Source organism: Pinus tabuliformis, chromosome Q (genome assembly GCF_031772625.1).
Source record: "Pinus tabuliformis cultivar Carrire ecotype Pingquan chromosome Q, CPIR1, whole genome shotgun sequence".
Taxonomy (NCBI): Eukaryota; Viridiplantae; Streptophyta; class Pinopsida; order Pinales; family Pinaceae; genus Pinus; species Pinus tabuliformis.
Window position 1 is genome coordinate 985,846,142 of NC_142296.1, and position 15,787 is coordinate 985,861,928.

General features: G+C 36.6%; 1 protein-coding gene across 1 annotated transcript; it reads right to left on the bottom strand.

Moving 5' to 3' along the window:
* Nucleotides 1-8,769: 8,769 nt before the first annotated feature.
* On the bottom strand, nt 8,770-10,258 carry LOC149222786 (uncharacterized). The gene is made up of 2 exons (XM_089383162.1): nt 9,724-10,258; nt 8,770-9,475 (listed from the first exon to the last, which is right to left on the bottom strand). Exons 1-2 carry the CDS (start codon nt 10,036-10,038, stop codon nt 9,032-9,034), a joined length of 759 nt encoding a protein of 252 aa, XP_089239288.1. The 5' UTR covers nt 10,039-10,258; the 3' UTR covers nt 8,770-9,031.
* Between the last annotated feature and the right edge of the window lie 5,529 nt (nt 10,259-15,787).

The window sequence follows — 15,787 nt, forward strand, 5'->3', positions numbered from 1 at the left end:
GTAAAGACAGACAAAATTCCTAACTTTGGAGAAAGTCCAAATCTAAGAAATCAATGAGCATGTTGAAAATGAAACATTGATATTAATAAACAACTGAAATGGGAGGCGCAGAGTAGGTAGGTGAATACGTAAATCTCAGAACATGTAGACCTAAAAGACTCTAGAGCTAGGCACTGGTAGCGTAATTTTACAGTTACAATACAATTCAAACATGAAATTCATGTGGCCTTGGAAGGTTTGGGAAAAAGACTAACAACTATCTAGAAAGAGGATAAATACCAACTTCGAATACAAGGAAATTCACATGTATGTGAGGGGAATTCAAGAAAGTCCTTACCACCTAAAAGTTTTTCCTGAAAATGTTTGTGGTATGAGATATGAAGGCTTGAAGGCAAGGAAAAAATTCAAGAGTGTCTTCCAAGTGGCAATGTAGTTGACGAACTCTCAGTTGACCAAGATGGAGGAAGACAAAGACTCTTACTACCTAAGTTTTTTTCCTGAAAAATTTTGTGGTATGAGATATCAAGGCTTGAAGGCAAGGAAAAAGTTCAAGAGTGTCTTCCAAGTGGAAATGTAGTTGACGAACTCTCATTTGGCCAAGATGGAGGAAGACAAAAACTCCTTGTACAACTAATTCTAGGGAGAACAACAAGGTCCAACGTAAGACCAACTTGAGTTTAGGTTTTCAAGTTTTCTAGTATAGTCTATTAGAATTGTGAATAGAATGTTTATAAAACTATCCTAAGAATTTTACTCAAAACTCTGCTAAAATAGTTCTAAACTTGAGGAAGGTTCAATCCTACTATCTTTCATGTATAATTAATTGTCACTAAAGAAAACATCATGTATAATTAATTGTCATTAGGTAAAACAATTGTATTCTATATCCCCATAAAGTTAAAAAGTGTAACACAGTGTTGATAAATCAAAATAGAGTTTTAATCAAAATATAGCCTTAATCAAAATCTATATTGTAAAAGGAAATTGAAAAATAAATAAATTTGAATAGTCATATAAATTTGAGTTTGATGATCGTTAAGTTTGATAAAAAAATTGAGAATAAAAATTTATATTAATAATTTTGAAGTTTGATAAAAATTAGAGAGGAACAATTTTGAAAATAAAATTTCACATTAAATTTGAAATATATATATATATATTAGAAAATAGAAGAGAATTAAGAGAGATTATACACACAACAAATCACATACTCTATTTTATTGATCACATAAAACAGTTACATATATAAGAATTAGATCAACGACTTCTGGATGATAGGATTTGAAAAAGGTAGATCTATGATTCATAGACAAATCACACATTAAGGGAAATAACAACTTCTAGACTGACTCCTTGGGACTCACAATTACAACTCATACACATGGGAAACAACCACATCTAGAATAACGCCTCGAAATATGCATTGACAACTTGTAATACACATGGAAAACATGACGTGGAAGCATTACTTCCAATGCCTTCCCTTAATGCTTACATGGAAAACATTGAAAACACATTACAACAACAAGGATAATCTATGTCTGCCTGGTTTTCATCAGCACTCACATCCACTCTGGAATCTTGCAAACACCACTCTTTCACCACCACATCTTCGAGTTGTCACTTGACCTCCATTTAAAATGTAACTGCCTCTGACCATCGTTGATGAACATTGCAAGATCAACAATATTGACACCTCGCCTCGTCGGGGCTTCCGCAATAAGAATCGTCAAGTAATGAACCATTGTATGGACCAACCACCATCTGTCAGATATTTCACTTTTGGTTATCCGTCAGTTGCTAGGATGGGGTTTTAGATACTGAATGTGTTCAAAAGTTGATCAAACAACTTGACCTTACTAACACACAAGAATTGATGTTTCGGACACCGAGGCTTCCAGTTTAAGAACCACCAACCCTTTTTATAACCAGAATTGAAACATTTCACAACTACAAACTCAATAATCATCAAACTATCAGCTGTCATTCAGGCATAGACAAGTCACCACGTCCCTCCTTAGCACAAGTCAAAAGTTGTTCATCTGGTTCAATCTTTATCTTGGAGTTTTCTCGTCTTCACAAAGCAGCATTTGTTAGAGTGGTCAATTCCAACAAACTTACACTCACATATTGAGCTGACCAAACTCAATATGTTTAAAAATGCAAACTCCAAAATTTGAGATCGGAACAAGATTGCAACATAAACATCTGACGCAGAGATCTCTTCCCCACAGAAGTGAAAAATTGAGATCTGCCTCCAATTTTAACACTTTTGACATATATCATTGGCCACTTGAAACTCCTCTGCCCCAGATCTCAGATCCAGATCCATGCAATAGCATGTACAGTTCGTGGGCATGATTTTGTAGATTTATAATATGATAGTGCACACAACTTTGACAAAACCATCCAGGCATGAATTTAACTCCTTTGCAGGTTCTCGGCGAATAAACACAAACAAAACTTTACAAATAGTAAGATAACGAAAGGATCTAAAAGTTCTTGAAAAAGCCACAAACAAGAAAACATATCTACACACCCAGGATGACAAAAAAAATTCACACACTAAAAATAAACTCTCACACATCTATACTAATATGTACAAAAATAATAACACTCAAGATCCCTCACATATTCCTGGCCCTCCCTTGAGGGATTCAAGCCAGTACCAACTCTGATACCATATTAGAAAAATAGAAGAGAGCTAAGAGAGATTATACACACAACAAATCACATACTCTATTTTATTGATCACATAAAGCAATTACATATATAAGAATTAGATCACCGACTTCTAAATGATAAGATCCGAAAAAGGTAGATCTATGACTCATAGACAATTCACACACATAGGGAAATAACAACTTCTAAATTGACTCCTTGGGATTCACAATTACAACTCATACACATGGGAAACAACCACATCTAGAATAACACCTCGAAATACTCATTGACAACTTGTAATACACATGGAACACATGACATGGAAGCATTACTTTCAACAACATAAACATTTATTATTTAATAAAACAAAATAACAAAAAATAGACTTTGGACAAATTCGACTTCCAATATAATTGTTTATATTAATATTTCACACAAAAACAAATTCAAGAAAGGTAAATTCAGAAAAAGGCACTTGAGGTTATTGATTAAATATCTGTAAATATAAAAGCGGAGTTGGCTTTCATCCACAAGCATAAGTGGACCAATTCTATGTAGTGTCCCATCCGAGGATATGTCTCATGGTGGAAACACATTTAGATAATTTTCTCTTGATACCACATAATTTCAACAATGGAAAATCTTGGAATGCTGTGAATAGAGCTTACATAAATAAATATATTGAAATTAGCTTCAATTTATTTTTATTTTTAAGGGTGGTTCACGAACATTAGGTGGTCACTATATCCACAAGAAAATCCAAGCCGATCAACCAAAAGGGATCTACCCGCTGGTCAAACAAGCAGGGCCTAACCCCAAGGGTGTCGAGGGGATTTGACCCCATGACCTCCCAATTGGAAAGATACTTAGCAATGAGAACTCGACCAACTGAGCTAACCCTTGGGGCTAGCTTCAATTTATTTTAATTATAAATTTATACTATATATATATAAAATAAATTTAAAAATTAATAAAATAAATCTAAATTTGTTTTAATATTTTTTCTTTTATATTAACAAAATAATCAAATGTGGTTACTATAAAAAACATTTGATAAGTTCAACTTCTACACAACTTCATTATAAATCTTATATGGAAATTATACTTTCATACAAATTGCAAATTAATATATGAAATGGATAATTAATTGTCAACTAAGTGGCAAATTGCAAATTAATATATGAAATGGATAATTAATTTTCAACTAAAGGGCAAATTGCAAATTAATATATGAAACGGATAATTAATTTTCAACTAAGGGGCAATGAGTTGCATAAATTTTGGTGGATAGTAACCACTAGTAAGTTGCACATTTACTCTCTGATGGGGTGAGAACCTTGGAGCACATGGCCACCTAGTCCCATGATCGTTAACAGTTGGTGTGCCGACAAAGGACTAGCCTCCCGGTCCTTTCATCTGACCTGGTGTAACAAGAGGTGTAATTGCAATCGTGTGAACCCTAGTCTTGTCTCGACAAATGTGGCTAGTGAAAGTTTAAGAAGTGGTATGGCTCAACAAGACGACATTTGCATTTGTGTTTCATTCCTGTGTTGAGCTCTTGGTCGGTACTCTGTAAGAAAGTGCAAGAGTTGACAATGGGCTTTCAGAGCCGGGTGTTGACATGCGATCTTCCCATGCGACTCTTGGCTGTGTGAATTCATTATTGTTTTGCTCCAAAGGCACCTCGAGTTTTATTGCACTTGCATAGTGCTATTGTGGGTAATTGGGGGAACTTGGTATTTCTGTCTTTGATGGATTTTGGAAGGTGCGAGTAGTTGATCCGTTGGAGGTGTCTGGAGGAAAAAATATACAACATATGAGCTCTGGAGGTGGTGTTGTTGGGGGTGGCAGTGGTTGTGCGATGAATTCTTCATTTCTGGTGCTTGGCCTGAAAATTGGCGTGTCTAGTTGTTTTGTGGGCGTTTCTCTATGTGCAGTGGAGATAGAGGACCCACCTTTCCGGTGTATTCAACATCGACATTTTGGTGTGGGCTACGCAAGGCTTCTTGGGGAGCGTCGACCTAGGGTGAGTTTCACCCGCCTTCTCCTTCTCAAGTAGCTCGCGTTCTCGCTGGGGTGCTCAATTGGTGGTGAGGTGGTAGTCGGGTTGTAGCATGTGGTCGTCTGCGGAGAATTGTGGGTGAAGGGAGATTTGGTCTTTGGGTGTGGAGGTTTAAGAAAGTTTTAGTGGGTCGGTCTCTGAACACTGTTGAGGGATTTGCTCTCCTCGATTGTTCACTATGCAACCTTCCTCGCATCGTGGGCGCTCCCCCCTGCCAAACCAGGTTCTGCAGGTTGCGAGGACCAGGCGAGGTTGGCTCCTTCAGAGTATTTGGAAATGGTGGCAGTCGGGGCACACCAGGGTGGCAAGACTATTGGTTGCTCCTGCCTTTCGAGTATTGGAACACGAAGCGGTCATGGTGGCAGAAAGCAGGCTTCCCGTGGAGGTGGGAGGTCTCAGCAACCTCAGAGAAGTGGTGGTGTGTGACGAGGTGGAACAACTAGTCGGGGGTCTGGTCGGTGTGCAACTCCCAACCTGCAGGTAATTCAACATTGTTGTCTGGAGAATTGTCGAGAATTAATTCAATCTCTGTTAAATCGGGTGGAGTCGGCTGAACAGGTTTGAACGGAGGAGCGTGTTGAGTTGGTGGCCACCTTGGACGGGATGCACTACTTTCAGTGCCAGGTCAAACAGCGAGTGGTGGTGGTTTGGCGAGGCCAAAACCACCTTGTAGAAAAAGTGGAAAAGCTAGAGACTTGGTTAGCGGACTTTGAAGGGCGCATCCACTGCAACTTTCGCCCTCCACCACCTCTAGGAACTACCATGGATAACCCAACTTCCATTATGTCGGATGACTAGTATGCTATCAATTGGTTTTTTATGTATTGTCTGTCTTTTGGTGACTTTGGCCCTATCATTTATAGATATTGTCCTTAGCCTCCTTTTTGTATTTTTGTCAGCTGCTACAAACATTGGTCAACAAACTCGGTCGGGGTGAGACCACTTGCTTTTTGTTCTCCTGGATGTACATTTTTTTTACCATATGAATAAAATATCCACTCACAAAAAATTTGCACATTTCCATTTTTTCTCATAAAGAAAACATAGATAATGGTGTGTATTTATTTACATCTTATTCCTATCTATTTTTTATGCAAATACTTTCTTAAATTATGGTGGGTAGTAACTGATAGTAACTATGTTATTTGCATGAGTATGAGCTATTTTCAAATATTTTAATTTTGCTTGGTTTTCATATCAAGCTTAACAATGAAAAGTCACTCCACAAATAAATAAAATTCATGGGATAAATATTGTAACTGCATCCAAAAATTATGGCAGAAAAATCTGATGCAATTATCCACATGGCACAAAGGCTACAATAAAACTTTTAAATTATGCTCTAACCAAATATTTAAAAAATATTTTTTTAATAATATTAAAAAATAAATATTTGCTTTTCAAAATTAGATATTATAAATTGCATTGTTGAATATTAAACTCTGTAAAAACTGCTCTAAACGACTACAAACCCTACTATAACCATAAACTAATTAAGATTTGTTTCAATCCTTAAGTAAACTTAAACCAATTTGGCATATATTTAGGAACTAAAATGCTTACACCAATTTGGCATTTTAATCTATTTAGGATTTAAAATGATTCCACTGTTACGATGAAAGCATCCCAAAACACATCAACCCCTTGCATTCTTAATATCTAATACGATCAACAGCAAGAATCCCACGAAGCACACCAACCCCTTGCATTCTTAATATCTAATAAGATCAACAGCAATGTAAACATTTTCTGGGATTCAAAATCCATCTCAGGTCTGTAATATGCCCTATTCGTTTTCTTTTAGCTTAAATTTATCCACAGGGAAGGTGATTCCAAATCATGAAGTAGCTGAGCAGAACTGATAGCTATCACAAATTGTTGTTCAAGCAAAAATTTCAATCAGTTTAAAGTTTATATAGCAAGGCAATTCTGCTGTTTATTGCTGAATGCAGTTCGTGTTGCTCAACAATATGTTAATAAGAATTTCACAGATTGAAGAGACCTTGAGAGATTGAAGTAGCAAGGAATCATGACTTAAGATGTGGTTGGCGGTTGGCTATTTCTTTGCTCCATGTGGTTGTAATCAGTAACTTTGAACGAGTTAAAAGAAACTTTAATATTATCATGTTTGTATGCTAAGTGTTACATTCACTGAAAGAGAGTTCTTTTTAGTTTAATGATTAAAAATGATTTGTAGGATGGTAAAGGTGAAAATCACTTTTTATTTGTATTATGATCTTTCGGTCGTCATGTTTCTCACCATAATCAAACGAATTTAGTCACCAGAGGAGCGATCAGAAATCCCCATTCTTTTCCCCCTGTTTCGTTCGACTCATGAATAGGTTCGGCGAACAATGATGTGGAATTCATGACAAACCTTTGGGTGAAAAACCATGTGAAAAACCATTCTACTATTTGATTGGAGTAAATATAAAGACCAATTAACTCAATCATGGTCAAAATTATTTACCTATATCATATGTTACATTTAGCCTCCATGTTCTCTGATAGAAATCCTTTGAGATGAAACCTAAAATATTCTTCAGCGTTAAAATTCAGGTTGAAAAAGAACCTTTTCTTTGTAACATAGCATACCAAACAGTGTGATTCCTTGCTCAATTGTGTTTCCATATTTAGACACTGCTGTTTCCTAGGCTCAGCTTGAACCATATAAATATCGTGTCCCTCAATGGGAATTGCAATGTGGCTTTGCACTTGTTGGAAATTCTGCAATGTTGTTGCGGGGAGCTAAGTCCTTTCTCGGTGGTCTTATTTTTCCCACTTTATATGTTATTGAAAATCTATTTTCCCTACCCTTGCCCTTATATTTAGTAGGCAGGCTACACAACAGTAATTGAATTCCACCAATGAAACTAACCTTTTGCTCAGTTTCAGACTAGTAGCTAGTCCAAGCCTTTTATGACATCTGATCATCATCAAACACAATTGATTATGTTTGAAACAAACATCGTAGGAGCCAAACATCCTGCATTTAATTTCAAGTAACCTTAGTTGAAACTTGGAGTTTTGAAAGTAATAGTCCATAGGTGCCAACCAGAAAACTGAAAAATCTTTCGGTATACCATTCTCTAAATTCAAAAGAACTCCTCTGCCTTCTAAAATTTCATTCAATTCCAATGTGTATGGTTTGGCTCTAGCTTCATGCGATACGTGTCTCATTCAAGATGTATTAATCTAATACAGGCAGAATCAGCCAAACATGAAAGATCAATGCTACAAAATGAATCTCTTTCTATTCTCTTTATTGCTCTCAACATGTCTAAACAGTGGATGAAATAATAGTAACACTGCATTGAAGTTTTGTCAATCTACATAGAGGATTATTGCCAACCTCATGCTTGGATACATTTCATGTCCATGATTAATTAATTATTGTCATTAATATTTCAAGCAACCTTAGAGTTTTGAAAGTAGTAGTCCAGAGGTGCATTTATCATAAGAACCAGATCCAACAGGAAACTGAAAAGTCTTTCAGCATTCCATTTGCTAAATTCCAAATAACTTCTCTATGTTTTAAAATCTCATTCAATTCCAAATGTGTATTGCTCAATTCTAGCTTCATGCGATACGTGACTCATTTAAGAAGTATTAAATCTAACACAGCCACAATCAGCCAAGCTTGAAAGATCAATGCCACAATATGAGTTTCTTTCTATTATTATCTGTATCTTCATCGCTGAATGTATCGCTCTCGACATATCTAAACAGTAGATGTAATAACAACAATATTGCTTTGAAGTTTCTTTCAATCTACATAGAGAAATATGGACAATAAAAAGCAGATAAAGTGGCACAACATATGCCTTTGAAGTTTGAACTCATAAATTATAAACTCATTGAATAATGGGTTTATTCAAATTTTTTTGGGTAGAGTTGCACCTAAATTCCAACCATTACACATTCAGTTAGCGAGAATTAACACACAATGCCAATCAAAAGACCAATTTGAATGAACCAGTATTCTGACCTAATTAATGAAACGAAAAATGAATTACGTTTATTTACTACAGCAAACCAGACTAAGACTCAATATATAGTTTACTCATTTTCATTAGGGCTTCACAATTTGGAATTTCCCCATGGAAATGATGTAAGACCTTGGCTTTCAAAAATAAGCTGGTAAGAAACAAGAAGAAATGATGTAAGACCCTGGCTTTCAAAAATAAGCTGGTAAGAAACAAGGAGTTATGATTAGAATGATAATTGATATATACACAGGACAATGGTAGTGAATGTCTCACTAAATGGAAAAATAATTGGTATTGCGAAATCTTATGGTGCAGACTAGAGAAGCCAAGAATTAGTGAGCTGGGTATCGGGAGTTGGACCAAAGCATTTTGCTCTTGTCAAAGAGAAACTAGTACAATATCCAAAGGTTGAAACAATCTGCGTTGTCTTCAAAATATAACAAGCACTTACTCCAACACCTCTATCTTGAATGAGCAAACCCCAAACAGCTGTGCGGCCCTGCTGATCTGTACTATGCCTTCCATCCCCATTACAGGACACATTTTCTTCTTCACTTTCAGGAGAGATATCTTGATTCAACTTTTGTACAAGAATCACCGCATCAGGAGATATATCTCTCAGAGAATTTCTGATCTTAGCCCAACTGTCGACCTTTCCAAACATATCCACATAATCCCTTTGTTTCTTCAAACTTGCTGAAGGAGATTTTCTGTCAAATACATAGTGTAGAAAGGGGGCTTCCTGAATATGCTTGACAATCTGCTCGACCAAGCAATAAAACAAAGAGCAAAAGTAAGAATTTCACCAGCGGGGCATATACAAAAAGATGATCTTCCAAACTTATAAAAATATGAAATTCCTAACTTTCATCAGATTCTATCCGCAAAAAAAGACACATCAATACAATTGCATCAAAAAGGAGAAACCTAACAAGAATCAAGAAGATTGCAGCAAATACTTCCAAAAGGTACAAAATATTAGATTTTGATTTATGGTTACTACCGTACCTCGGTTACTGAATCTCTCATCCATTCTTCGAGCTTCTCAGAAGTGACTGGGGGACAGGTTTTCATTTCCTCGGCACAGGTTAGCCCATCTACACATATGGGCAACAAGCTCATTTTGCAGTTTTCCTTTTTCCATGTTTGAAATCCAGTTGCATTGGTGGTTAACACATAGGGTTTGGCGCTTGAAATACTATTCTTACATGAAATTACAGAGATGGGTACGCTTTGTTTTACATTAGAAGACAAGCTCGCAGGCTTAGCCACAGAACTCTCAACAAAAGCGTTGGCTCCGCTTTGCAGTGCCTTGGTCATCATTGGAACTCTTGCAAGCGTCAATTACTAGGATTTGGAGGTTAGGAAACGTTTTCTGGCAACCACAAAGTTATACGGAGAGATTGCAGATAAACCAAATTGGCCAAACTAGTCACTAAAATGGATTTCGGGTTCCTTTTGAGGACCTTCCCACCAAAAGCTTTCAAAGACCAATTTTTTTCCTACGCGAGAGCCGAAGCAGGGAAGCGCTGGCCTGTAAATAGGAATTATCAGGATAACCGATGACGTGTGCGCTACCTCGTTTTCCATGTGATTCCTTGTGCCACGTGAATTACACATCCTACCATGAGCGGCACACGCTCTGCCTCGTTCCTACGACAGTCAACGTCTGCTTACAAGTAGCAGGCGAGACACAACGCTAAATTATTTGATTACGTGTCTTACAACTGATCATGTAGAGACATTGTCGGGTTAATCTACGCTCTTGTCAAAAGTGTCATGTGCAAAATATATTGCAATACATGGCGACAGTGACGATATATTTTCAACATGTCAATAATTATGGCTGCAACAAACGAATGGCATCATGGGGATCCTCTACAATGAATCATAACCAAACATTCATAATTTATGTTCAGGAGGGTTTTTTGGTATATTTTTTTGGTCTTGGAATTTCTAAGAATCACAAATTGGAGCGTTAAATTTTCGAGGAGTTGATTTAATATATATGTAATCAAAAATTTATTTTTTACTTTTCGAGGAGTTGATTTAATATATATGTAATGAAAAATTTATTTTAAAAGTAAAAAAATAAGATTTAGCTAAAAAAAAATATGGGATTTTTTATAATTAGTGTGTTATTGTATAGCAAATCAATATGTATCATGTTTAGAATTGAAAATTGATATTAGCCATTGTTACTAAAAAATATATATATGGGAAAGAATTATTATTATTATTATTTTCATAGTAGGAAAATCTATCATAACTCAGTGATCAAACAAACAATGAGGACAACCATCATTGACTGCTATCTATAAATGCAAGTTGATTCATCGTCATTATTCGAGGAAAATCACGCCCCCTAGAATTACCTATAAGATGGCAGGTTTTCACTCCTGCTAGATGCCTCTGGGTCTTGGGTTGTTAACTTGTTTCTACATAGGAAGCTCTCCAATGACCTTGAGCAAAGACAACTCAAAGCTAGGGGCCAAGCAGGTTTTCAACTGGCTCATCCAACTATTGACCACATCTTCACCCTTTGTGCCGTGATTGAGGAGGCACGCCACCGCTCTTTGAAAGTCTATTGTTGTTTCATAGATTTTTGAAAAGCTTTTGACTCTGTTATGAGGGAAGCCTTACTCGAAAGATTCAAAGATATTGGCATCTCTGTGACCCTAGTGATAGTTATTATGTGCCTATATGAGTTTGTCCTTGGTCGTCTTCACATGGATCATGGGACGTTTGATTTCGTCTTAAGCACAATTGGAGTTAAATAGGGTTGTCTATTGTCACCGACCCTATTTAGTATCTATATTGATGAGTTAGAGGCATTTCTACATGAGCATATCCAGGACACCGATGGTTGCCTTCTTCACCAGGTTCTGATAACTATTCTACTCTTTGCGAATGACGTGGTCCTCCTCTCCTCGTCCACAGAAGGATTACAGAGGCAGCTAGACTCCTTAGCTCTGTTTTGTGATCTTCAACAGTTGACGATCAACCTGGGTAAATCCAAGGTTATGATCTTCAATGGGGTGAAGAAAACTTCATAACTTCACTTTCTATTCAGAGGGGAGGAGGTTAAGATCACCAACATGTATACTTACTTGGGGTTGCAATTCTCAAGTCCCCGCTTGAGTTTGTGACCGACGCTTCATCCTTACATCAACAAAGGATATGGATCCTTAGCCCTTATCAAGAGACAATGCTTTCAACATCACTTCTAGGACATCTCGTTTAAAATGAGCCTCATGGACACCTTGATCTATCCCACTGTTCTATATGGCTTATAGATTTGGGGACCATCTTTACTTAAGTCGAATTAGGTTTCAACTGAGAGAGTTTAGATTCTTCTTCTCCACCGCATCATTAGATGCAAACAAATAGTACCTCAGCACATCATCCTTGTAGAGTTTGGAGCTCAACCCTTTCGGCTTGAGACACTCTTCAGATTGTTTTCATTCTTGTATCGTGTCCGGGGCTTTGCAGACTCGATAAAGTGTAGGGACTAATATCCTTACTTGGAAAATTTCTCTTCTGACACTATTGCCCATTCTGCTCCCTCGGGTCGGGCTAGACGTTGGTTTACAAGAATTTAAAATCTCTTAGAGTCAGTGGGCATTCAATTGGATTGTTTCCCTCCTTTCCGATATTCCTTAGATGCTCCTAGTCACCTTTTACATATTAGATAGGAGCTTAACAAGATCATCATGGAGGACATCTACAAGTAATTCATCCAGGTCATCTGGGTCAATCCTTCGGGAGGGTTGTGTCCAAGATAGCCTTCTACACTAAGAAATTCATGGATTTGAGAGATGGGTTCATTGTTCGACCCCAATATATGTTTTGCATTCATCTTGGCCAGTTCAGAGTAGGTTCTCATAGACTTCGGGTAGAGACAGACCACCAGCTTGATAGACTAGACAAAATATACCGGGTATGTCATTTACAGGAAGTGGAGACTGAGGTGCACTTCGTTTTTGGATGCCCTATCTATTACGATATTAGAGGAAGGTTCCATTGCTTGTTCAAATATTCTCATACCCTTGCCAACTTTTTTAGGTATCCCGATCAAAGATGTTTGGCCCTATATATGTAGGAGGATCTTAGGTTCCAGACGCATATTCTTCAACCCCCCATCAAACTAGACCCCACACAGAGGATCGTGACATTTTTCAGGGTACTACTATCAAATAGGGGCACCAAGAGACTGATTGATACCAATACATAAACAAACTCTACAACAATGAGGATCTATGGGACCTCACCCTACCACATGAGATTTGAACAACATATCTGTCTCAGTTTCGTTCCTGGGAGATGGACTAGATCCTCCAGACCTCAACAATGCGTGAACTCCCTCAAGCAACGATTTAGTGGATAGTCTGCACTTTCCACTGGATCTTCATCAAGCCAACAACCTTTGTTGATTTTCTTTAGTTTTCTTCATTCAACCTCAGATTTTAGGAGATATGGGTCTGATCCTTAGACCCATTAGCTCCTGGATCTTATCCGCCAAGGCATTTCATGCATTGTATCATTTATATTCATGTATTGTATCTTTTATATCCATGTGTTGTATCTTCTATAGGAAGTTGTTTGTTTCTCCCGCAATATATGGACATCATTGTACTCAATAATCCCTTTGACCTACTTTGTGGTCAATAATTGGACATAAATATAATTATCTTATCTTATGTCCCAGGAAGATGAGCTCTTAGCCAAGTAGAAATAGTTTTAAGGTATACTCTAGGCCTTGTATGTGCAATTATTTCTCTACAAGTATGATATGATAAGATATGTTATTTTTAATTTCAAAATTTCAAAGTAGAGAATAAATTTAATGTGAGAGAGGTCTTTGATCCATCTTCAAAAAGTAAGATGATATTTTTAATAAATATTGAAGTGTAATTGATGTTATTTTGAAAATTTTAAACTAATTTTTATCGTTTTTATAGATGTTCCTTGGGATAAGTTACTTCTCATTAGTAGTTTTCATTCTCATCCTCTTCCCATGAGGGTTGAACCTAAGTCCTGGTGGGGACTTAACCTTACAGAAACCAACTAGTCTAGATTTCATGGCTAACAAACTTGTATTGATATTCTAAACAAAAAGTAATGTTCACTTTCTCTTCAAGGCCAATTGAGTAAGACTTCAATATAATGTCAAATACTTTTCATACTCCATTATGTAGCTTCTACCAATGATAAGTAGTTTCTAATTGACAAAAACCTTAACCACCTAATGGGCCTTCATTAATGACGCTACAAACTAACCAATGAAGTTTCTTTAATGAGGCCAGATAACATTTATTGAATACAAAGTCAAACAAACTAATAGGACTTATTTAATAGAGACGAACATAATACATTAAGAAGCAACTTATCCCTTCATTGAGAGAATTAGGTTCGGACCCTAACATGTCATTCCCCTTGCAAAGGAACATTGTCTTCAAAGCTAGAGAGGATGAAATAATTATAGGATGACAATTAGTTCATAAGTGATATCTTTAGATTAGGTGTCCTTCTAATGGATGGAGATTGCCTAAATAGCGTGTTAGAAGAGACATCACTCTCTATTGTCTAAAACAACCTCTACTTATCACTATAACCCTTATCTTCTAATTCTAAGAGGATAGTTTAAACTCTATAGTTTGGCCTAAACACATTCTTCATGCATGTTACATGAAACACTGAGTGGATCTTAAAATGGGATGGAAAATCCAACTCGTAAGTAACATGACCAATATATTTTAGTATGGTATAGAATCCATAAAACTTAGGTGTTGCAAACTTGTAAGTTACATGGCCAATATGTTCGAGTATGGTATAGAAGCCATAAAACTTAGGTGCTAACTTTGTCTCAATTCCTTGAGTTATGTTTGCATATAAAGGAGGAGACAAAGGAAAACCCAATCCCTTCTTCAAAGTGGTGCTTAAATTGATGTTGATCAACGTGTTACTTCACCTTTTTTTAGGCCATCACCATTTTTTTCTCAAGTGTATGGAGAATGATAACATCCTTATGAAACCCAACCTATCATGGTTTTGTACACCTTTGAACAATAATGAGGTTTTTTTCCCCATAAGCCACCTCATAGGGGTGGATTATGGTAGCATCATGAAAGGTGGTATTGTAGCACCATTATGCAAGAGGTGGCCACTAACCCATTGGCATGTCATTCCAATATTAAACATAGTAAATAAGTTTGCAGACACTTTTTGACCACTTTTGTTTAACCATCTTTTAGAGGATGTGACATGCCTTTTAATGACTTAAAAAGACAACCAAAAGAATATGTATTCAACTGTAAACTCAAGGCTCATATGGAAACTTCAAGCTGCTATGCACTATAAATGCAGATCACACTTTTTACTTTCGTTAGTTTGTTTTGTAGTTGGAGTATCAATTATTGCTTTTGCAAATGTGGCATAGACAATTCACAAACTTGGAAAGGTTCTAAAAATTCAAAAAATAAAGTGACTAAAGCTACTGGCAGAAAAGTAAACAAACTTGAAATGAAGTAAACACACTTTACAGGAAATTAAACACACTTACAATAAACACTCTTGCAAGAAAGTAAACACACTTGCAAAGTGGGATGGGCCACTCATGAAGCTTTCAACCATCCACAACAAAATAAACACACATTCTAGATATAAAAGAAACACACTTGCACAATGAAAAAGAATTCTTGTACCTAGTGGGATATATGTAGCTTATCGTTGTAACCCCTTGTTGGTACCAAGGAGGAAAAATGAGAAGAGGTAGAAAAAAATTGAAATTTTTCCTAAGTATGGAGAAGCCACACAAATGATGGTGGACACTGCACAACATGTACAAATGTCTGACAGATCGTGAAAATGTGTGACAAACACTGAGAATACCACGCCATAATTGAAAGATTCTTTGATCGACAGTGTACCCTCCAATTGTAAGAGTTATTTAGTTGTGGGCAATAGTCATGATTTATCCTGGTATGGTTCAACAATCAGTTACATCTTGGCATGTACGAGGACAACTCATTAAGTTCAGATGGCTAGTTGTGTTGGCCTAATATTCATTGGA